This window comes from Poromitra crassiceps (genome assembly GCF_964638095.1).
Source record: "Poromitra crassiceps genome assembly, chromosome: 14".
In the NCBI taxonomy this organism is placed as follows: Eukaryota; Metazoa; Chordata; class Actinopteri; order Beryciformes; family Melamphaidae; genus Poromitra; species Poromitra crassiceps.
Genome location: NC_139633.1, coordinates 4,672,511 through 4,697,137, shown reverse-complemented (window position 1 = coordinate 4,697,137; position 24,627 = coordinate 4,672,511). Strand labels below are relative to the sequence as shown.

Here is a 24,627-nt window from a genome sequence, read left to right as displayed (position 1 = left end):
ATACACTCACTGAAATCATTTCTCCAAGGCTGCGCGTTTGCATCTGGGAGACGGTTGCCAAGTTTGGTTGATGATGGACAGTATTTACCACGTTTTTCAAAAACGTGGGTGTGTGTGTGTGTGTGTGTGTGTGTGTGTGTGTGTGTCTGTGTCTGTGTGTGTGTGTGTGTGTGTGTGTGTGTGCGTGCGTGTGTGCGTGTGTGTGTGTGCGTGTAGGACTTTGGAGAGTACCAGGAGAGCTACTACTCGGTGCAGACCACTGAAGGGGAGCAGATCTCGCAGCTCATCGCCGGGTACATCGACATCATCCTGAAGAAGGTGAGACATTGTGCTCAGGGGGGAGAAGCAGATCAATCAGAATAGTTGGGTATCCTCCTGTACAGAAGACACCTGTCCTGAAGCTGAACTCAGGGCTGATGTTGGCTGTAGCTGCTGTGTTATAGAACTGCAATCAGATCCAAAGAAGCATGGCACAACTAGGGACAGGGTGGGACAGGTAAGCATGTTGCCAGACGGGTTAGACTGTCAGTATTATACACGCGTGTGTGCGCACCCCACCAACCCCCCCCACCCCCACACACACACACATTAATGGGCCTTTTTCACAGCAGCCATGTTGTGTCTAAAAGGCAGGGTAAACACAGGTGCAACCAAAACCTTAATGAGGCCCCGAGCACTGGAACACCTAAGAGGATTGGACGTTGGAAACCCTCATTAATGTTTTGGTTGCACCTGTGTTTATTTACCCTGTCTTTTAGACACAAAATGCCTGCTGTGAAAAAGGTCAATAAAGCTATGGATAGTATTATACTAGACTCACTCTAAAATGTGCAGTTTTACCGTGAATAAAGGCACAGAAATTAGGCACATAGATTTCACATGACTAGAGCTATATGCAATTTTTGGAGACCAGTCAGTATCTGGTGATAAAACTGCACATTTTAGTCTTACCCAATAGTTAATTCCATATTTGTACTCGATATGCATTCTTCCTGCCAAATAGTGATGCAGAAAGATGCCACAAGCAGCAAGTGGAGGGCTTGTGTCTGTGAAGTGGGGCACTATGGGCAGAATGGTTAAGTAGAACAGAGGCTTGTCTTGTGTGCGACTTGCTGAATCCCCAGCCAGCCTGTTTGAGGCGTGCATCGTTCAGAAGATGAGATGGCATCAGGGGAACTGCTCTCAAATCACTTTGAAACTCATCTTCTGTCTGTTTGTTTTTTGTCTCCTTCCTGCAGAAGCAAAGCAAGGACCGTTTTGGACTAGAGGGCGATGAGGAGTCAACTATGCTAGAGGAATCCGTGTCCCCGAAAAAGTATGTAAACTGCCAGATTGTAAATTAACCAAATTGTCTCTTTCATCTGAGAAAGCAAACTAAAGGAAACGCTACTATGGGACACTGCTGGTCTGGGGATTATCTACCGCTGTAAGCATCTTCAAAACAAAAACACAGCTTGAAATTTTCTTGAAAAATAGTATTCTTGTTTAGAATTTTTTTCACAAGCAAGGTAAAGGTAGAGCAAGTTTCCAATTACATTTCTCATATTATGAGAAATGTGATTGGAAACTTTGCTCTATAGAGTAATCCTTACTGTACTTACTTAATGTAAATCCCCTGGATGTTCCCTGGTCAATCACTGCAGTGCTTCCTTGCCTTAAGAGCAGTGGTATAATGATGGTTTGACGACTAGCATGATAGCAGATAGCAGACTAGCATCATAGCAGATAGCAGACTAGCATGATAGCAGACAGCAGACTAGCATGATAGCAGACTAGCATGATAGCAGAGCACAATATTCATTGCATATTATTCCTGCCAAACACAATATCAGACCAGGTCTTTTATTCAATTTCCTTCTGTGTATTCCCCTCCACCACAGCTCACAGTATCCAGGACTTCATCTGGCCACATGAACACTTTGTTAGCTGGACTCTCTCCAGAAAGATCATGTCTCTCTCTGCACCGGACAAGCAGCAGCTCTATCTGAACATGTTTCAGATGACACGTGTATTAGTTGATTTATCCGCGCTGACCCTCTCACTGCATAACGGAAGTCCTCTTTCCTGTCTAGCCTCAATTGAGATTTGCTTTCCTGCTTTGTGAGCGAGGGAGTTTTTATTATTGTGTCTTTTATCTATAAACTAGTGCACACAGGGCCCCACGGCTAAACTCTTCAATACTGCAAACACACAGGAAACCACAATCTGGAGAGCCTCGTCTGCGGAATAACAACACAAGGATTTGTTTCCTGGAACGAACTCTCACTCTGCTTTGTGTTAGCGTCCCATTGTCACAAACGCACACACCCACACTGGCTAATACAAGCTCTCTCATGCATGCACACACACGCACACACACACGCACACACGTACACACACACGTACGTACGCACACGCACATCGCACACGCAAGCAACAATGATGTGATCTCTATTCTCTTGATCTTAATCTTGTTCACCTTGATCTTTTCTCCTCGGGTCTTTTTCCTTTGTTGTTTCTGATCACATCTCTCTCTCTCTCTCTCTCTGTCTCTCTCTCTCTCTTTCTGTCTCTCTCTCTCTCTCTCTCTCTCTGTCTCTCTCTCTGTCTCTCTCTCTGTCTCTCTCTCTCTCTCTCTCTCTCTCTCTCTCTCTCTCTCTCTCTCTCCCCCCCCCCCTCGCCCCATCATGTTGCTTTACCTGAACGCTGAAGCAATGATTACACTGAGTTTGTACCACTTACCTACTCAATGGATTTAATGTCCATTATTACCCTTCCTGAAGTGCATAGCTGAAATTCAAGCGTACTGTCTGTGCTGTGTATGCGGGTCTTCCACCATCTTCTGCCTTCTGTATCTCTCTGTCACGTTGTGTGTTTTGTCAGTGTGTCGGCACGTCTCTGTGACTCTAAAAGCCTTGCTTTGAGTTGAGCGTTGCCACTGACAATGCAACTATAGCAATGCTGTCAACTAAGCAGACTTCAACTGACAATAGCTTTTGATGAGTCTTTCCTCACAGCTTACTGAGCTGAAAACCATACTGTATCTCAAATGATTTGATGTGATTTGATCCTACAGTACAGTAAATAAATGCAACTCGCCAGATTGATTTCTTCTCTGAGAGACGAGTTCAGAATAGTTTTCATGCTGTGTGCACACCAGGCTATATCATGTGAAAGAAAGGATATTGCAACGACTCGCTCCTAGGTGGCTCAAAGACAAACGTTGACTCCTGAAGTGTGCACCTGTTGATTTGAAGATGTGAATCTGTGTGAACGGTCTGTCCGGTGTCTGTGTCCAGGTCCACCATCCTGCAGCAGCAGTTTAACCTGTCTGTCCTGTGTCTGTGTCCAGGTCCACCGTCCTGCAGCAGCAGTTTAACCTGTCTGTCCTCTGTGTCCAGGTCCACCGTCCTGCAGCAGCAGTTTAACCTGTCTGTCCTCTGTGTCTGTGTCCAGGTCCACCATCCTGCAGCAGCAGTTTAACCTGTCTGTCCTGTGTCTGTGTCCAGGTCCACCATCCTGCAGCAGCAGTTTAACCTGTCTGTCCTCTGTGTCCAGGTCCACCGTCCTGCAGCAGCAGTTTAACCTGTCTGTCCTCTGTGTCTGTGTCCAGGTCCACCATCCTGCAGCAGTAGTTTATCCTGTCTGTCCTGTGTCTGTGTCCAGGTCCACCGTCCTGCAGCAGCAGTTTAACCTGTCTGTCCTCTGTGTCTGTGTCCAGGTCCACCATCCTGCAGCAGCAGTTTAACCTGTCTGTCCTCTGTGTCTGTGTCCAGGTCCACCGTCCTGCAGCAGCAGTTTAACCTGTCTGTCCTCTGTCTGTGTCCAGGTCCACCGTCCTGCAGCAGCAGTTTAACCTGTCTGTCCTCTGTGTCTGTGTCCAGGTCCACCATCCTGCAGCAGCAGTTTAACCGGGTGGGTCGGGTGGAACACGGTTCTGTGGCTCTGCCGGGCGTGATCCGCTCAGGCTCCATCGGCACAGAGTCTCTCAGTGTGGGCACCATGCCGTCCGCTCAGCAGCAGATCACTATGGGACAGATGCACCGGGGACACATGCCACCACTGGTCAGTACAGCAGTATGGCTCTCAAATAGGGTCTCTTTAATGTGTCAAGCACATACCTCTCCATTCAGTGTGCAAATGGGTCAAATCTTCTTAGTAATAAAAACATGAGTGTCTTACATGGAGCTGGTTATATAGGACAGTGGTATTCTAATTATCCTATATGCTGCCTTATTTCACCTTGTGGCTGCTGCCTCTACATGTTAACAATTATGTTCACTGCATTATTTATTAAGTTAGAAGAATCTCCTGCAAACTAAACAAGCCACTAACGAGACTCAAGGACCCACTAACGAGACTCAAAGACCCACTAACGAACGAGACTCAAAGACCCACTAACGAGACTCAAAGAAGACTCCAGACTGCAAAGTGAAGTCAACCTAAATCCATGTTTATTTTCTATTTGTTGCTCTATGTCCAGAGTTCAGCACAGCAGGCTCTGATGGGGACCATCAACACCAGCATGCAGGCTGTGCAGCAGGCCCAGGTTGACCTGGGGGAGGTCGACAGCCTCCCGCCACTGGGTCAGGACATGGTACGGTACAGTGCACATGCAAGGGAGCGAATGTGTACATAACACGTAGTATAACACATCCAGTGATTATCACCAAAAAACAACAAAATGCTTCCTGATTCTTCTGCCTGTGTACACAGTGATAATAACTAATGGTGTTAATCTGAACCTGACAGCTACTGTCAGTCATGCATTTTATGCATGCATGCAAAGTGATCACTCAACGTGTTATCTGCTTCTGTAAATGGCAAATGGCCTGCATTTATAAAGCGCTTTTATCCAAAGCGCTTTACAGTCAGTAGGTACCATTCACCCAGTGTCAATCACTCTTCTGTGTCTGTGTCTGTGCCTCTTTAGGCATCCAAGGTGTGGATCCAGAACAAGGTGGACGAGTCCAAGCATGAGATCCACTCGCAGGTGGATGCCATCACTGCAGGAACCGCTTCTGTCGTCAACCTCACAGCTGGTCAGTGGGCCTGGCATGACTCAGCACAATGTGACACGTTTGTTATGTTAGGGCATGACTCTGCTAACCATGACTCTGCACCACTGGCAAATAAAATCATGTCACTGATATTTGATAGTAGAGCAAGTCTACAGTATGCAATGGCAATTTGGACGGAGGCCGGTGAAAGTCTTAAGACTTAGAATGAGTACATTTTAAAGGTGCCATTGTCTGCAGAGATAACATGAACTGGCCCATTACTAACTTTTAAGCAGAGCTCTGCCATTGATCTGCTATTCATTAACATCACTGTTGCTCCTTTTTAAAGTCTAATCGCTGACTGTTCTCCTGCTGGGGTTCGCTGAGCTTTGGGCAACGCTGGCATCCGCTGGCTGAAGTTGTTCCAACTCAAAATCACTCGATTGCAATCTGCCGTCTCTGCTTTTGACCAATCAAAGATGTGACCTTTCCTAATTAGCCTTTCTCCCATCACATGACTTTCTGCCCATTAGCCAATGTTTAAATGGACTAATGGCTTCACTCTGACTTTCTAATGGATCTAGCTGCTAATGTTTGTTGGTTGAATGGGCCGTCGGTTATATAGGTCAGTTATACGTCAGTTATATAGGTCAGTGAGCCTTGAGGAGACTCCCCAGAGAGCACATGATTTATTACACTTCATATCAACTTAATTTCTCTAGTTTTCCTTTATACAGTATCTGTGATTTTGTCAGCATTTCTCTGACTTTGGCTTCTGAATTTTTTTTTCATTCTCTATCTCTCTCTTCCGCTCACTTGCACCATCCAACAGGCGATCCGACGGACACCGACTACACAGCAGTGGGCTGCGCCATCACCACCATCTCCTCCAACCTGACGGAGATGTCCAAGGGTGTGAAGCTGTTGGCGGCACTGATGGAGGACGAGGTGGGCGGAGGGAACAACCTGATGGGGGCGGCCCGGACGCTGGCAGGGGCGGTGTCTGACCTGCTGAAGGCGGTGGAGCCCGCCTCCGGAGAGGTGAGCAGACCAACCTCAACTTCAAGCTCGATTAACCGTGTCAAATTCAGCTCCTTATCAGATCAGTACATGGGAACCACATGGCCAAGTCGCACGTATATGCCATTTAACTTTGTTATTCACAACAATTAGTCACAAAATTGGCTAAAACAAAATGGAAGAATGGAAGGCTATTGGGTAGACCTTTTTCCTTTTTATTCTTTTTTTATTCTTTAGAAGGTAGACTGACTTGTTGAGAGCGACAGAAAATGGACAACAATGTGTAGTTGATCTGTGGTATTGCCAAAACAATACAACACACAGATCTATAGATTGATTTAAAGTGATAATCTCAAAGATTTTAATGTAAATAAATGTGTGTTAAGTCACTATCTATCTGATAGTGAGTTAACACAATGGTGATTGAGCCTATGGCCCATTGATGGAAGCCTTTGCATTTTCATTATTGCAGCATTTATGAACTTGGAGTCTGTGGTGACACAGGGTGGGCGGAGCTAACACAACAGACTCACTCTGTAGGTTACTGTAGGTTCACAGGGTGGGCGGAGCTAACACAACAGACTCACTCTGTAGGTTACTGTAGGTTCACAGGGTGGGCGGAGCTAACACAACAGACTCACTCTGTAGGTTACTGTAGGTTCACAGGGTGGGCGGCGCTAACACAATAGACTCACTCTGTAGGTGTAGGTTCACAGGGTGGGCGGAGCTAACACAATAGACTCACTCTGTAGGTGTAGGTTCACAGGGTGGGCGGAGCTAACACAATAGACTCACTATGTAGGTTACTGTAGGTTCACAGGGTGGGCGGAGCTAACACAATAGACTCACTATGTAGGTTACTGTATGTTCACAGGGTGGGCGGAGCTAACACAATAGACTCACTATGTAGGTTACTGTAGGTTCACAGGGTGGGCGGAGCTAACACAATAGACTCACTCTGATAGGTTACTGTAGGTTCACAGGGTGGGCGGAGCTAACACAATAGACTCACTCTTTAGGTTACTGTATGTTCACAGGGTGGGCGGAGCTAACACAATAGACTCACTATGTAGGTTACTGTATGTTCACAGGGTGGGCGGAGCTAACACAATAGACTCACTATGTAGGTTACTGTAGTGAAGCTACTTTTTTCTGGTCTCTGCTACAGTAGTATTAAGGGTGGTTACTATGGCCGGACAAACTGACTAATGTCACACAACAGTTTGGATCTCACCTGCAATTACCACTCATCACCATAGGTGTCACCCAAGAGCACAAAACTGAAATAGAGAAATATCACTTTAAAGTACGTGTCAGGAATGAACTTGTTGCCGATTATAATCCCCCACCTTTATTGAATTTAGCGGGAGAAGGGACATTTTAGTTTCCATAATCCTTACTTAAATTGCCCAAATCTTGTGCAGTTAAGGGCTTATTATTTTCTTTGGTACGTTCTTTCGTTTTGTTCTGTCTCAGCAACCTACAAAGTCAATTAAATCTGCCACCAAGTGACGGGAGGGGGTATCACGGCCAGACAGTCCCAAGCGTTTCTTAATACTGTGGCGTCGCTCCTGGTCCTCCAAACTGCCAGTGGGCCTAATTACATTCATATATCCTGTGTTGTTTGCCAGCTCCAGCTGCCTCGCTGTCCTGTCCTGTCCTGGCCAGACTGTGCCAGTCATCTTGTTTGCTTTGTGTCTTTATGGCAACAGAGATAGCAAGAGAAAAGAAAAAGGAAAAAATACAGAGCAGGCACTAGGGCACTGGTGAATCGCACCTGTCCTAATGAATAATGGAGTCTGTGCATGCACTTGCATTGCTGGACCGTAATGTTCCCGACACGCTCCTTTGGGAGCTTGTTGTCGGTCCTTCTGTTTACTCGGGGAGCCCTTTTGTTCAGCTGTGGATAATCATTCAGAGGTTGATGTAGTGTACAGCACTCACAGTGCACCAGCTTCTCAAGCCCAGGGTTGTGCTGCATCGGGATGATACCAAGTGATGCCAAATACCGTCCATAAGGTGGCCTCTTTCTAGGGGTGTCAAAAATAATCGATTATAAGATGCATCGCGATGCGGACGTGCACGATTCTGCATCGATTCACAAATGTCAAAAATCGATTATTAAAATAAATAAATAATAATAATAATCAAATAAAATATAATGGAAGTACATGCAGTTGTTTATTTTAATTATGGATCATAATACAATGCAATTCCAAATGCACTTTTATTTTAAAAGTAGCCACACAGTGAGAAAAAAGAAAGTGAGAAATGTATTGCGGAAAAAAGTGATGCATCGATTTAAGATGCATCGAGATGCATCGAGATGCATCGATAATCGTACTCTAATCGAATCGTAGCCCTCTGAATCATAATCGAATCGAATCGTGAGGCCAGTGAAGATTCACAGCCCTACCTCTTTCTAGTCTTAATTGTAATATAATTAGATATTTATTTGAATAGTGTCTCAGGGTGGCGAGGCTGCCTCCCTTGAAATTGCCTACATGCCCAGCAATCTACATTAGACTGATAACGTTAGCTGGATATATTTTAAATCCCCCGAGAAAGAGCTTACTACTGTAGTAAAAGACACAACTAAGTGTTAAGCCCCATCACTACAATTATGAGTCCATAGTATTACACCTACAGTATATAATACTATGATGTGTGATCATATGTTTGATGTTTTGTTTTAGTTCACTTAAGATACAATAAAAAGGTATTTAAATCAGCAAGGCTATTTGAGATGCAACATATAGTGTGGTAAAACATAATGTGTGTTCTACCACACATGCAGGCCAGGATATTAAAATGTAATTCCATGTCCTTATAATTGTCTTTGTGTTTGTGTGTGCGTGTTTGTGTGTGTGTGCGATTTTGTCTTTGTGGTTGTGTGTGTGCGTGTTTGTGTGTGTGCGTGTTTGTGTGTGTGCGTGTTTGTGTGTGTGTGTGTGCGTGTTTGTGTGTGTGTGTGTGCGTGTTTGTGTGTGTGCGTGTTTGTGTTTGTGTGTGTGTGCGTTTTTGTCTTTGTGGTTGTGCGTGTGTTTGTGTGTGCGCGTGTTTGTGTGTGTGCGGGTTTGTGTGTGTGTGTGCGCGTGTTTGTGTGTGTGTGTGCGTGTTTGTGTGTGTGCGTGGCCTGCAGCCCAGACAGACTGTGCTGACGGCAGCAGGCAGCATCGGGCAGGCCAGCGGAGACCTCCTGCGTCAGATCGGAGAGAGCGAGACAGACGAGAGGTTCCAGGTAACCATGAATCATCATCATCACTGCCCTTTATGCAATACTCCAGGGAGCTGGATCCCCAGCAAATGCCAGTGAGCTCATCAAAAGCTCTTTGTGACAACACAATGGAAGACTGCAGGGATATTTCTTAACAACTTTTTCCATAATTTAACCTTTTATTTATTTACTTATTTATTTATTTATTTATTTATTTATTTATTTGTAATGCTTTATTGCTTTCATATTTGTTATCCGGAGATTTGGCTCAATTATGGTTTATGAATTATGATTCGATGATGTTGTTGTAACAGACTGTGGCACACACGCACAGATCAATTCAAGATCGATTCAAGCTTTCTTCGGCCTGCCAGCCACACAGCACACTAGGATGTATTGCAGTAAATCAGCCATGTTGATAATGTGCAGTACATATAGATGCATTGAATAAGATCAGACTGTTGGTTCTGCTCTTCCTTGAGTCTAGCCGCAGGTTGAGATGAACATGCCATGTGGCCGCAGCACTTTCTACTCCTGCTCATGATGAGACGACACATCACTTCAATGTCAGATCTCTGTGGAATTTATCTCATCACAGGCGGCTCGGTCTCAGCTCAGTTACAAAACACACATTTAACCCTTTACTTACTGTACTTCTGTTATGTATGCATCCCCCCATCCATTTGCATTGCCACAAGGTATCACCAAATACAGCAGCAATACAGCCCCCGTCACTTCAATTATCCCTTAGTGCCTTTAGTGTTATTGCATGTTTTAGTTCAGTGCACATGTAGCAGTCCTATTAGCATCCACGCTGCCCTCTCTGTGCCACTTATGAGACGTTTCTCAGGATGGGATGGAAACACGTTCACATGCACGAGGAGCATGTTTTCATAGAGCGTGTTGTACAATAGATCATTATGTTGTTCATGAGTGTGGGATTCTGCCCCTCCTGTTGTCCAGGACGTGTTGATGAATCTGGCCAAAGCAGTGGCCAACGCCGCAGCCATGCTGGTGCTCAAGGCCAAGAACGTGGCCCAGGTGGCCGAGGACACCGTGCTGCAGAACCGGGTCATCGCTGCCGCCACCCAGTGCGCCCTGTCCACCTCCCAGCTGGTGGCATGTGCCAAGGTAACGGGGACATCGCTGTAGGACATCGTGTAGTAGATCAATCAAAGTGATCAGGATTGTTTTGTGCTTAGCTGTGCATTGCTCAATGTTGAACAAGCCCACCTCATGTGTGACCTTTGGTGAATTGTGTTATTATACAAATTCATGGAAGTGACACCCTGCTTTTGTTTACCGATGGAGTAAAATCTTTCAAATGAGCTCCACATGCTACTTTTTAACCATTTCTTACAGATCTGTTTGATGAGTCTTTGAATTGAATATTATACACATCAAGGTGTCCTATCCAATAAAGGCAAAAATAATAACAACAATAAAGAAAGCAAATGTATATGAGTCTTTTGGAGGTTAAAATGTGCTAAATACACTGCACCCACCCTCATCATATTTGCACATTTTAATTGAATAGCCCACATGCATCTCATTAGGTTAAATGCCCTCCTGGCTACTAATCTAAATAGTTGCTCTTACTAAGCACTTCCTCACCTCTGTCTGCATCGCAGTGTGACCAGAACCATCTGTGCTCCCTTTCAACATTCCTCGCTTTCTCTCTTCTTTCGCTCGTTATGTCTCGAGTGTGATTTATGGGATTTTTACGACAGACTGGTGTGGCAGTTTCTACTGATTTAAAATATGTTTTGTATTGAAGTCTGAGTCAGGCTGTGGAACTAAATCACTTGATGAACCGACAGGGGATCTGATTCTGCACACTAGAATGCAGTTGTTGCTGTCAGCATCTATTGCAAAACTTTATTTCTGTTTCTTTTGCTAAATGTTTGAAAAACATTGTTCATTAATTTCCACCATGTGATGCCATCATTGTCTGTCTGTCTCTCTTTCTCAACTCACTCTGAACTTGAACTTAACCCTGGTTCTGTCTCTCTCCATCCTGTATTCACTTCTCTCGCGGGCCCTGTCGCCATGTCTCACCCTCCTCTCTCTTCCTGCAGGTGGTGAGTCCCACCATCAGCTCCCCGGTTTGCCAGGAGCAGTTAATCGAGGCGGGGAAGCTGGTGGATCGCTCGGTGGAGAGCTGTGTCCAGGCCTGCCTCTCGGCCACAGAGGACGGCGAGCTCCTCAAACAGGTCAGTTCTCAAGCCCATGTTGTACCAATTAGTAAGTTGGAACATTCTGACTGTTTGTTCTGAAGTAGCTTTCAGCAACACTACAACAGTTTTGTTTTTGGTCACCATTTGTGCAGGTTGTAAGGTATTGACACGCATCTTAAGAAGTCCGTCTCTAACACTGATGTGCATGTGATGTGTTTGAAGGTGAGCGCAGCAGCCAGTGTGGTGAGCCAGGCTCTGGGCGATCTCCTGCAACATGTCCGACAGTACACCTCCCGGGGAGAGCCCATCGGGCGCTACGACCAGGCCACTGACACCATCATGACCGTCACAGAGAGCATCTTCAGCTCTATGGGAGACGCAGGTGAGTCCAAGATTAAAGGAACAGGTCAGACAGAAATTTTAATTCTGTCATCGTCTACTCACCCTCATGCTGGTGAAGTTTGTCCACATAACACACAGGGAGGCTGCCAGCACAACTGGAGAGAGAACCAGTCACCATTGACTTCAATACAGTACAACTGAATGTGACTGGTTTTCTCCGTCAATTTAAAATTTTGGGTGAACTGTTCTTTTAAAGATATGAGGAGAGGATGGGGCCCAGTGTGGCATTGGTTGGCTTATAAAGGAAAGGCATTCGCAAACATTATCATCATAACATGAACTTCTGAATTGAAAGCAATCATAGTTTTCATATTCACAGGAAATACAACAATCAACTACCTTTCATTCAGCATACCCGGTATAAACAGAGATTGAAACTGTCCCTACAGTACTGTACATAATCATTCTTAGGGGAAAAACTGACAAAAAAAACTAATTCACATGACTCATTTTGTTTAGTGTCATGTAAGCAGTCTTACGGTGCAAAACACAATGGATCTGAAAGTGGTGCCGCGCGTGAATTCAGCTCATTCACACCAACAGCGCTCTGTTTGGTTCCATGCCAGTTACAACTTGCACTGACTTCCTGTCTGGCTGCACACAATCGCTCTGCTCGCAGCTCGAGCCAAAAATAGACCAGATGCGGAAACGATCCCTGCCGGCCACGAAGCCGCCTGCGCCGCATCACGGTTGGTGTGACCACTAATCTCTTAATAAGGACGTGGAAATGAAACCGCCTGCACTTCCAGACGCTTCACGTTGCTTTGTGTTTACACAGATAAACAAGTCATATTGTTACTTAGGTCCAGTCAAAAAATACCCTCCACCTCGACCGAGATTTGACCTGAACTTGGCCAAGACTCCACCTGAACCAACCCCCATCTCACTACTACTCCTATAAACCCACCCAAACCCAACGCGGAGATTTCCACAGATTTGGCATAATTGCGGGTCTTATTGTCATGCAATGAATTTGCAATCTGAGATTTGGCCAAAATTCAACCTGCTTGACTCATACTTGTACGTCTTCAAGATTGATTTGAAATTGGCCGAACCAGGGGAAAAACAATAGAACCTGTCAATTTCTGCTTTCTCCAGAGAGAGAAGGGAAGCTCGGAAAGTTGAATCTATAAATGTTAAAGTTTGCTTGCTGTGGGCCGGGGGTTGAGGCGGTCCTAAAGTTGACGGTCTGAGTCGACGTCTGTATCGGCTCCCTTCGACCCGTCTAATCTTCAGAGAGACTCACTAGCTGGGTTGAATGCAGCTGTCAGTGTTTTGGCGAAACCACAGAGAAAAGCCCACTGTGATGTGAACACTTCTGACAGGATGTGTGGAGAGAGAATGCCCTGGCCCAGCGCTCTGAAGTTGAGCCGTATTGATCGACTTGATAGACAAGTTGAATTGCTGTTTTCACTGAGGCTCAAATGCACCGGCTTTGAACCCGTGTCAAATATGTCGGCCTGGTTATGTCCCACCTGGCTGGTTATGTCACACCTGGCAGAGTGGGGGGATGAATCCTTCTGTATTCAGGTGTTGGCAGATCAGCTGGTACATTCACATGAATGATAGAGGCTTACTGCCAGATACTTTTTGCTGGATGCCAAGTCTGTGTTGACAAAGAGAATATAGGCACCCGATCCTCTTTCATCCCTATTTTCTTACCTCATCAGTGTGATGCAAAGAAGATTTTCAGAGCGAATAGAGAGGCAAAGTGAACGTCACTTCCTGCTTCAGCACTGTACCAGAGATTTTCATTCGCCATTTATTTTCCCATATACATTTCGTAAAATGCTTATGAAAATATTTTTACTTGTTCAAACCAAACGGTTCAGCTATCTTTTTAGAATCGGGAGAGACCACATAACATTTCACTCCGACCAAAATGTAAAACATATTTTTTAATGTATTTCTTTTAGGTTTTGGTCGGAGCGAAATGTTCTATGGTCTCTCCCGATTCTAACTATATCTGAACCGTTTGGTTTGACGAAGTAAAACTATTTTTTATAAGCATTTTACGAAATGTCCATCGAAAAATAAATGGCGGATGAAAATCTCTGGTACAGTGCTGAAGCAGGAAGTAGGCGGTCACTTTGCCTCTCTATAGCAAATTGTAATTCTGCGCTAGAGCTGGTGGATTGGTCAACTGCAATTGTTTCCCCCCTCATCCTCACAACTTGATCCTCGGATTTTGACCAACCAATCACCACCCTCTTTTTAGTATTCATGACTTAGTGATGGTAGGTCGGGGTGGGGACTCAGTTACTCCCAATCTTTTGCTTCAAAGCTGAGCTTAAGCAGTCTACTAACTTCCACGTTGGTGTTCAGAGTGGGAAAACAAAATAAACGGACAAGATCTGTGACCTATGTTGACATTTTTATTTGTAGCCTCCATTAATCAATTTACAAATGACTTGATTTACAGAGCATCTTCAGAGTCCAGACATAATTTGTCTTTAGTTTGATAATGATTGATCACATTATCTTGAATGTGACACATTGTCTATTTATCAAGGTATGACCATTTTTGTGTTTTTGCTATAAAGAGGACACTAAACCCCCCTCGCTAATATGGTTGCTGTATGACTTATTTCTGAGCTGCAGACACTTTTAGCAGAGAAAAAGAAAACCACTAATGAAGAACAATTCCAGCAAATATATACAGTAGAGTTCCAGCACTATGTACTTGGACCCATAATAACTTGTACATGCAATACAGTTTCATAGCAAAGTGATTTTGGTGGCATTTGTTAATGATGTTCCAAACACTACACAGCCCCCTATTAACAAAGAAAGAACATAGTAAATCTATTTCTCACAGATCAGTACTTGACATCAGAATAACAGACTTGCCACTCTCCTTGCTGCATGATGTATAATAGTCCCAGTCATTTGTTTTTTGAGGCATTTTGAGGCCCGTTACGTTGGTGTCAGTGTTGATCCGTCCAGCCAGTCCCACGTCTGCGTCTGTCTCTCTGTGTAATCCAGTCCAATCCAGGAAGCTCCATCTTGATTCAGTTTACTGAAAGATTACGGTACTGCTCCTCTCTGCTCTTTATGGCCACCAGATCTGATCCACTGCTCTGACAGTCCTCTCTGCTGTCTGTCCACGCTTTCTTCTCAGTAGATTAACAGTAACAGTAGAAGACTGAGCATCTTACAATGTTCTTCTTCTTCTCTACTTCAGCCTGTAACTGGTTTCTCTCTTGAGTCAGCTCATTGTAACTGGTCTGTAACTGCTTTCTCTCTTCAGTCAGCTCATTGTAACTGGTCTGTAACTGCTTTCTCTCTTCAGTCAGATTGTGGTAACTGATGTTGAGTTGGTTTCTTTCCAGCACCAAATTCTCTCTCTCCACCGTGACTGAAATATAGTTGATGGACAGGATGATGATAACAGTCACCAGCAGAAGGCTCAGCAGGCCCAGACTCACTGCAGCAGCTCTGAAACACTTTCTGCTTCTCTGGACGGTCAGAAGAGACGTTTGAGTGTTTGATCCTCCTTCCTGTGTAGGTCCAGGCTGCTGGTCTCTCACAGTGTCTACGCTCTCGTAGATCTCCACGATCTTCTCCTCCCACTCTCCTCTCTCCTGTTGGTTTCCTCTGGTAGATCTCACCTTCTTAGTGAAGTCTGGCCTGTCATAAATATGTGTAGACATCTTGAGGGATGAGAGAAGAGAACTGAAAACTACACTAATAACTTAATTATCCTTTACTGATGCTGCTGTCAGTCTTTCTTGCTTCAGTGTCCGTTTCCGTCTGTCAGCCAGGTTTCAGCAAGTCACATCAAGGAAGTAACACCAGCAACCCCCCCCCCCCCCCACACACACACACACACACACACACACACACACACACACACACACTACTCACACCACACCACACCACACACGCACACACACCATGCAGATTAACACAGGACACAGGAAATGATGTGATGTGTTAGCTGCTGCAGGTGGTGGCCGCGCCTGGTGTGGGAACTGAACGTGTTGTTCACTGACTTCTAATGTTTCACTGCTCATTAAGTTAAGATGCTCAAATCTTCATCTTGCTGTTTGACAGAACACAACAGAAAAGAATAGAAAGTCATCTTTACCACCACACGACACAACCAAGGTCTGTGGCAACTGCTTTCAGCACCGTAGGATTGAATGAAGGAACAGCTCTGCTACATGGACACATAACACGCAGCACACAGCAAATGATACAGAATGTATCTCTCCAAAATGGCCACCCCCGGTCCCCGGAAGACCGTTCTTTAACGTGTTCCTTTAAAAAGAGAGCAAAACTAAAACATTTCTAGACAATAGAGAGCCGCAGTAACGAGTCCGGAAATCATCGATGCTAACAGCCCTGGTTCAACACAGTTTTCGCCTATGGGAGTTTTGAATGGGTTTTTGGCGCGATGCTTCTAATACGCTCTCTGGGCAACGCTGGCTTAATCAAACGCGAACCAGATGGTAGTAACATCATCTTCACACATGAAGACCACTTTTATGAGTTTTGAAGCTTTTATGTGCCGTTAAAAGGGCGGCTAGCTAGCAAACGGCTAAATGAGACTACACTGTTGAGTCGATGGGGATATATACGTCAATAACGTCACCACTCAAAGGACGAACACGGAAATTCTCTTTCCCTCACCTGGTTCAGCCCCGTTCAGCCCAGGGTAATCAGTGCACACATCAACAACAGTCCAGGTTGAGTGTTGACGTGACGTGGAAGCCTATGCGACAGTGTGTAGTTCTGGATTAGCTTAGCACGAGCTTTTTACCTCTAGGGCTCGCATTTACGCTTCAAAACTCATGAAAGTGGTCCTCATGTGTGAAGATTATCCCGCTGAACCTTGGTTCGCGTTTGATTAAACTTGCGTTGCCCAGAGACCTTATTTGAAGCATCACGCCAAAAACCCATTCAAAAATCCCATAGACAGAAACAGTGTTGAACCAGGAAGTTCGGGACTTCCGCATTCAGCCTACAAAAATACCTCATCCCTGCGGCTCTCTATTCCTCTTGAGGGAGGGAGCAAAAATGTGCCTTAATGGTACACGCTCCACCTGTTGAACCGGAGGGGTACTGCAGCTGCTCAAATACCCATCAGGTGTCACATGAGGGCAAAAAAGACCCTCACATTCTAAAAGGGCACTTAATTTGTTCCTTAAGGTGACAAGGAGATGTGTTTTCTACCATAGGCCCAAACAGCTGATAGATGCACTGACACACTGTTTACCTGTTGGGTCTGTCACCCATGCAGACTGTGTTTACAATCTCTCCCATTACTCATTCACTCACTCATTTGCGAACGGTTTAATCCCCCCCCCCCCCCCCCCCCCCAGGAGAGATGGTCCGTCAGGCGCGGGTGTTGGCCCAGGCCACCTCAGACCTGGTTAACGCCATGCGGTCTGACGCCGAGGCAGAGATCGACGTGGACAACTCCAAGAAGCTGCTGGCTGCTGCCAAACTGCTCGCTGACGCCACTGCCAGGATGGTGGAGGCCGCAAAGGTAAGCGGGGTCAGGGGTCAGATTTTTTTTTCTTTTTTGGGGGGTTAATTTTTCTTCACAAAAAGTAGTAAGCTAAGAGAGCCGAGGTGCTGCTGTAAGATAAGCCTCATTCCATTGACAGAATAGGTTTAAAAATATACCTTTCCATTATGCATTCAGGGCACCCCAGGAGTGTCCCTGACAGCTTTAGTGGCTTCTCTTACACTAACCCCCAGATTAAGATCCACACAGCTGGATTCTGCTTTTCTCACAGCAACAAGGTCACCTTTTCAACAGCTGCACGGGGGAAAGAGACTGAGCTGTGCATCCCTGGAGGGCTGTGTGTGTTAGAGGAAGGAGTGTACATGTATGTGTCTCATCTAGAGGGTGTGTGTGTGTTAGAGGAAGGAGTGTACATGTATGTGTCTCATCTAGAGGGGTGTGTGTTAGATCAGGGGTTCCCAACCTTTTTTGTGCCAACGACTGGAAAAGTAGCGGACCGGTTGTCAATTTTAATGGTTTTAGTTACATATATATTTACTCACCAGGTGGCGACAAAGGGTAAATAACAGCCTTTTGTATTGTACTGTATGTAGTAGGGATGGGCATCGAATTTCGAATTTTCGAATAATCGTTGTTATTATCAAGGTCGACTTTTATTATTGAAATTCGAAATTCAAAAAAAAAAAAAAAAAAAAAAAAAAAAAATTTTTTTTTTTTTAGTGAAATGTTGCATTGTCTCCCCTGATTCTAAGTATAGTCAAATCGCTATAAGCATTTTAAGCAAGGTTTATGGAAAAATGAATGGCGGATGAAATCCCATGAAGAGGGAGAGGGGGTGACTTTGGCACCCCTTTGGCACTCAGACCTGAGCCTACTAAATATTTAATGAACCACAACCACTCATGATTGTCAAAACTGTTTTTTATTTTCGAAAATGTCAATGTAAAAAAAATTAAAAATGTAAAAAAAAAAAAAAAAAAAAAAATTGTTTTTTTTTTTACATTTTTTTTTTTTTTTCGAAATTCGAATTAAATTCGAATTTGGCCAGCGAATTTCGAATAGTGTTTTTGCTAGAAATGCCCATCCCTAGTATGTAGCCTATACAGTATTTATGTTTTTGTTTGAACTACAAACATAAATAAACGTCAACTTGAAACTATGTTTCAACTACCACACACAGCCTATAATATTATAGCCTATGTTTATTTATTTATTTTAAATGGACCGGCTCGTGGCCCGGTACCAAATGCGTTGCGGCCCGGTACCGGTCCGCGGCCCGGTGGTTGGGGACCACTGTGTTAGAGGAAGGAGTGTACATGCATGTGTCTCATCCTTATCGAGTCTTTGTGTCTGTGTAAATAAATGTGAAGATAAAATCTGGTGTGAATCACACATTAAGTGTAAAAACGGAGAGAGAGACAAATCTGTGGCTCTGTTGACAGACTTGCCAGCATAGACAAGTTGTGAAATATTTAGTTAAAGATGGCCGACCCGTGTGGGAGGGGATTCTGCTTGGTTTTTGTTGCCATGGCGGGTTTTTTCTGATAAAAGATTGATTACCTTTTTAATTGTCAACAGTAAAACATTCGCTTGTTTGCAGAATTTAAGACGATAAGCCCAAGTCAATATTCCAAAAATAATGGAACCGTTTCACCAAATCAATATTTACTGTTTGATCCTACACAATAAGTCAACTGCTGTGTGGTGTGCGAGCGTGCATGCGTGCACGTGCGTGCGTGCGTGTGGCTTTGAGCCAGATGACAGCTTGGTCATGCCGAGGTTAGTTTGGCTCTTACTCGAACCATCAGTTTTTAAATTGAGTAATGGCCGCTTACTATGTATTAAATGGGTATTTGGTTCCTGATTTGTGTTGGGACTGAAATGATTTATCAACAGATTATTCTTCCAGCTTCAGCTTGGGAAGTAGCAGTATGATTTGAGAGTAAGAAGATATCAAATGAAAGGGAGGCTTCCCCTCCACTATAACCATCTATTTATCTCATCTGATGATGATGATGATGATCTGTGTCTACATCTATCTCCTCATCTGTCTCCTGAATCACAGGCTGATAATAATAGCTCTCTCCCTTTCCACCATGCAAGTTAAATGAGGCTCTACCTTCCAGCTGGTTAGAAGGGTTTGATGCTAGATTAATCAGCGTGTCAGCTATAGCTTTATCTGTGTCAGTGCTGACACCCCGGCCAGCCGTTGCCTGGGTAACTTATCTAGTGAGCTGATAGTGGCCCGAGACGTGTGTAGTGTAGTCTAGCTTATTTTTAGCTTAGTTTATAAAGATGGGAAAAAGATTTGTAAGTGAGTAACATGAGCTGGGACTACACAAGTGTGTTGCAGGTGTGTAGATTTGGCGGTTGTTCAATTTGAGGATGATTTGCGTGACCACTGTATGTATTGACCATGTGTGTTTGTGCACATTGGACATTGGGATCATGCTTCTTAATGTGTTTTCTCTTGAATTCTGTCTGAATTATTTTGCTGCTCGTTGTTCCTCTGACTCTGCCCTTGAAGCAGGATCTATTCTCTACACACTGTTTACTTCCTGTATCAAATCTGAATTCATTATAGAACTATTGATTATATTTCATTGTATCAGTAAGACAAAGGCCTGGCTTTGTCGAGGCTCGTTCTCCATGTAGAATCGTTAATCCCTCCAGAAATCATAAATTTTTCAGTAATTCTCCAAATTAACTGTTCCATGTAAATATTGCAAGCAGTTGCCAACAGGCAAGTGGCAGCAAAACAGTCCTTAATTGCCACTTTAAATTGAATACAAATAATGATGGAAAATAAAGCAAACTGTCTTGCAGCCAAGCATTTTCAGACACTTTACTCCCGGCAACATGCGTTTTTGCTGTACGCTTGTGCACAGTGATATCCTGTGCTGCCTATAGTGACCTCTAGTGACCTGTAGTGATGAGCAGTTATGCGGTTAACATAAACATGTCCTCAGTGACATGTATTTTTAGTTACACACACAGACACACACACACGCACACGCACACACACACACACACACACACACACACACACACACACACACACACACAGTGCAGCTGCAGGTGAAGCCCCTCAGCTCCCACATAATTAAGCTAATAGCGGCGGCCCGGCTTAGCCTTACTTTCATGGCTGCTAACAACAACAAGAGGAGACATCATGGAGGCTCTAAGTCAGAGGTTCTCAAATGTTTTTCAGCCAAGTGCCCCTTACAAGATAGAAAATATACCAGGGACCCCCTCATTCTGATTTGTGATTTTGGGCTAAGCTTAATTGTTTCCACGGTAACGTGCTTGACTTTTAATTTGATAGGTTTGTTATTAGAATGTAATCCATGAACCATTTTAGATTTAAAGCATAAACTATTTTCGTTGAACTATGAAGATTTTGCAAAAAAAACAAAATTTACATTTAGATTACGTCATTTAGCAGACGCTTTTGTTTTGTCCAAAGCGACTTACAATATCACAATTTGTCAACAGTACAGAAAACCACTATGCAACACAATCAATGACAGTCAAGATATTTTGATAGACTAGCACCATGTAGGAAGTAGTTTGAGAAGGAATAAGTAACATGTAGCATTTTTTTTTTTATAAAAAAAAATATATACCGTAAATTCCGGACTATAAGCCGTGGCTTTTCCCCCGTTTTTTGGCCCCTGCGGCTTATATAACGGTGCGGCTTATCTATGGATTTTTTCAGAAAAAATAAAAATAAAAAACTGAATTCTCTCTTCTTTAGCACTCTTTCTAACTATAAATCCACTTCTGTTTTAATTTCCTCTCTTGTCCTCTTTTCACCACACCGCGGACACTGTGTGCACTGTAAAAAAAAACACAGGTGGTGTTGTGTTATGTTGTTTTGTTGAAATGTTAATAAATGGGAGCTTCCTCAAACAGCCATCTCTTTCCCGACAATCCCCTCTGTGCACGAACCCTTACATATGGTAATTAAACATTAAAACACAAAAAAAAAAAAACATTAAAACACCCGCGGCTTATAGTCCGGTGCGGCTTATATATGTAACAAACAGGCAATTTTGCTGCTGCGGCTTATACTCCGGTGCGGCTTATAGTACGGAAATTACGGTATATATATTTTTTTACCTGAAAACTTTTCGCGGACACCCTGGCAAAGTGCCACGGACCCCTGGGGGTCCGCGGACCCCCATTTGAGAACCACTGCTCTAAGTGATACTGGTCCTGAGTGAACCCAGGGAGCTGTTGCACACACAGGGCACAGTTAGCTCTGTCAGCCCACAGATAAAGAGACTAGAGCTGCACGTTGATATGAATATGAATCATCTCTTGACATTCAGCCCATCAACAAGGCACTGATTGCTATGAAGGAGATGAGCTGCAGCTGGAATGTAACATGAGTTTGACTGCAGTGATTGTTATTAAGTCTGATTGGGCTGTCTGAGATTGTGTGTGTGTGTGTGTGTGTGTGTGTGTGTGTGTGTGTGTGTGTGTGTGTGTGTGTGTGCCTGTTATGATCATAGACTGTAAAAAAGATGGATGCAGTGAGTGTGATGTTACCCATTGATTTGTGGACTTCCATTTTGAGGCCTTGGGTTTGGCATTTTTGCTGCTGCCATCTTGTTTTTTTGGAGCCAGACGTGACATATTTGTAGCCATACTGTATTTGGACGAGAGCGGGTTTCCCAGAGCCACAGCGCTGCCTGCTATCGCTCCATGATCGGCGAGCTGCACGATCACTGGACAGACAACCTGTCAATCACGCCCAAAACGTAGTATTTCTTTATCATCCATTTTACTCTAAACAGGTGAAAATAATTCACCCCCCGCCCCCATACAGTTGTGATGAAAAAGGTGAATTAAGCTATAGAGACCAAAAAAAATTTTTTTACCCAGGCTGTAAACATAATGCATTTATGTTGTAAAGTCGGGCATTTTAACATGGGGTCTATGGGGAATGACTCTCTTTTGGAGCCAGCCTCAAGTGGCCATTCGAGGAAATGCCATTTTTTTGGTACTTCCTCATTGGCCTCAATGTGTCCAACTGCACTGAGCCTGTGTGTGTTGTCAGGGCGCGGCCGCGTACCCAGAGAACGAGGACCAGCAGCAGAGGTTGAGGGAGGCTGCTGAGGGCCTGCGCGTGGCCACCAATGCTGCTGCTCAGAACGCCATCAAGAAGAAACTCATCAACAGACTGGAGGTCAGTGCTGCCAGCTCAACCTCGGCCTGGAGCCGGTGTCCTGAAAGGCTTCTCGGCCATCTCGTGAAATGGCTACAGTTAACCAGAGAAGGAAAGGAGAATCAAATACTGATTGAAAATGTTTAGAAGAAAACATGAGGATTGCTAAGTTTATCTTTCAAGCTAGTTTCAAAGAGAAAGTCATTAATATGTTGGAGGGTTGGACTGGCTGAAGTGGGTCAGTCGTGGGAAAATTACCCATCAATCCAACAGGGGACACGCCCCTACACCCCCCCTCCTGCCCCGCCCATCACTGGTCCATTCCGTTTCCAAAATAATTTTCATCATCTATATGGGTCAGGAGGATATATGGTCTCTACAGCCTTTGTAAATGGAGACATTCAGAAAGAGTGATACAGAGACAGAAAGAAAGCCATAAGTAAGAATTAAATAAAATAAAATAAATGATTTTGTGTGTGTGTGTGTGTGTGTGTGTGTGTGTGTGTGTGTGTGTGTGTGTTTGCGTGCTCCTCAGAATGCTGCCAAGCAAGCAGCAGCTGCAGCCACGCAGACCATCGCTGCCTCCCAAAATGCTGCCGCCTCCAACAAGAACACTGCTGCCCACCAGCAACTGGTGCAGAGCTGTAAGGTGAGGCAGAGCACTAACTGGTGCAGAGCTGTAAGGTGAGGCAGAGCACTAACTGGTGCAGAGCTGTAAGGTGGCCATCTAGTCAGGCCTCACTCACAGAGGTGGCATGTAGCCTCTCCTCTCTCTCTCCAGAGGGCTTTATAGTCCACTTCCCTGGCTGATTCCATCTCCGCTCAGGTGAGCTCTAGCAGTAGAACGAATGGTGCTCTCCATGGTTCTGAACCACTTCACTTATTTTGTGCACTAATTCACCATTTTTGCCCATTTAGTAATCCATAATGATTTAATTCAATCTGGCCCTGTCACTACATCCAAATTGCTTAATTGATGCTGTGTGTTCTGGTATAGCATGGTGTTATTTACCTGGTGACTTGTGTTTATTGTGTGTGTGTGTGTGTGTCTGTGTGTGTGTGTGTGTGTGTGTGTGTGTGTGTGTGTGTGTGTGTGTGTGTGCATGTGCGTGTGTAGGCAGTGGCAGACCACATCCCACAGCTAGTCCAGGGGGTGCGAGGCAGTCAGGCCCAGCCAGAGGACCTCAGTGCGCAGCTAGCCCTCATCATTGCCAGCCAGAACTTCCTACAGGTACAACACACACACACACACACACACACACACACACACACACACACACACACACACACACACACACACACACACACACCACTAGACCATTATGAAGAAAAAAGTACTTTACCTTGAACAAATTGATACAAAAGGTATTTCAATGGATTCTGCTACTCTTGGGCATGTTAAATAACAGAAATATTATATATAAAAAAAAAAATTGTTCAGTGTTCAACCATATAATGACTGGTCCACACCTTGCACTGGGAACCAATCCAGGCTGAAGAAAATAGGAATAGTGTTTCTGGCATGTGGGGACCCATCAGAAATAGCCATACGCTCTTTTTAGTGTATTTAAAGAAGCAGTGTTGTAAGATTACATGAGCGCCTCAGTGGCACCCCTCAGTGGCACCCCATAGCTACTGCACTGGGTGGGTCTCTCCCGATGTCCGTTGCTGGTCCAACCGACACATCAAGCCTCTCAATTGGTTCTGGAACATCTTTTATTCTTAATTTTAAACGTGTTTATTCAAAAGACATCGCCACCTTTCTCTCCCACTCTGCAGCCCGGCAGTAAGATGGTGACATCGGCGAAGTCATCTGTTCCCACGGTGACGGACCAGGCTGCGGCCATGCAACTGGGTCAGTGTGCCAAGAACCTGGCCACCTGCCTGGCTGAGCTGAGGACTTCTGTCCAGAAGGTAGAGCCCAGACACACGGGCACTCGCATGTGACCATGCATGCAGGAACACACTGCCTTACACATGGACACAAAGTAACACACACATACTGTAACATGCATGCAGGAACACACTGCCTTACACATGGACACAAAGTAACACACACATACAGATCCTTTAAAAAAAAATTTAATATCATGGAAAAGGTTGTTTTTTCCATAATTCCTTTTAAAATGTGAAACTTTCATAGATTATAGATTCATTACACACAAAGTGAAATATTTCTAGCC

At 44.5% G+C, this 24,627-nt stretch overlaps 1 protein-coding gene across 1 annotated transcript in view; it reads left to right on the top strand.

Annotated features, from left to right (window-relative positions):
- The window catches only part of tln2a (talin 2a), an 85,146-nt gene that overhangs the window by 13,772 nt on the left and 46,747 nt on the right, over nucleotides 1-24,627 (top strand). Inside the window, exons 10-24 of the mRNA XM_083651174.1 lie at nucleotides 217-318; nucleotides 1,239-1,315; nucleotides 3,864-4,044; nucleotides 4,463-4,576; nucleotides 4,913-5,021; nucleotides 5,812-6,020; nucleotides 9,142-9,240; nucleotides 10,180-10,347; nucleotides 11,295-11,429; nucleotides 11,616-11,775; nucleotides 17,123-17,289; nucleotides 22,337-22,465; nucleotides 22,980-23,093; nucleotides 23,562-23,675; nucleotides 24,224-24,358. Of these exons, the coding sequence (XP_083507300.1) occupies nucleotides 217-318; nucleotides 1,239-1,315; nucleotides 3,864-4,044; nucleotides 4,463-4,576; nucleotides 4,913-5,021; nucleotides 5,812-6,020; nucleotides 9,142-9,240; nucleotides 10,180-10,347; nucleotides 11,295-11,429; nucleotides 11,616-11,775; nucleotides 17,123-17,289; nucleotides 22,337-22,465; nucleotides 22,980-23,093; nucleotides 23,562-23,675; nucleotides 24,224-24,358 (2,013 nt within the window). The remainder of the gene's footprint in view (nucleotides 1-216; nucleotides 319-1,238; nucleotides 1,316-3,863; nucleotides 4,045-4,462; nucleotides 4,577-4,912; nucleotides 5,022-5,811; nucleotides 6,021-9,141; nucleotides 9,241-10,179; nucleotides 10,348-11,294; nucleotides 11,430-11,615; nucleotides 11,776-17,122; nucleotides 17,290-22,336; nucleotides 22,466-22,979; nucleotides 23,094-23,561; nucleotides 23,676-24,223; nucleotides 24,359-24,627) is intronic.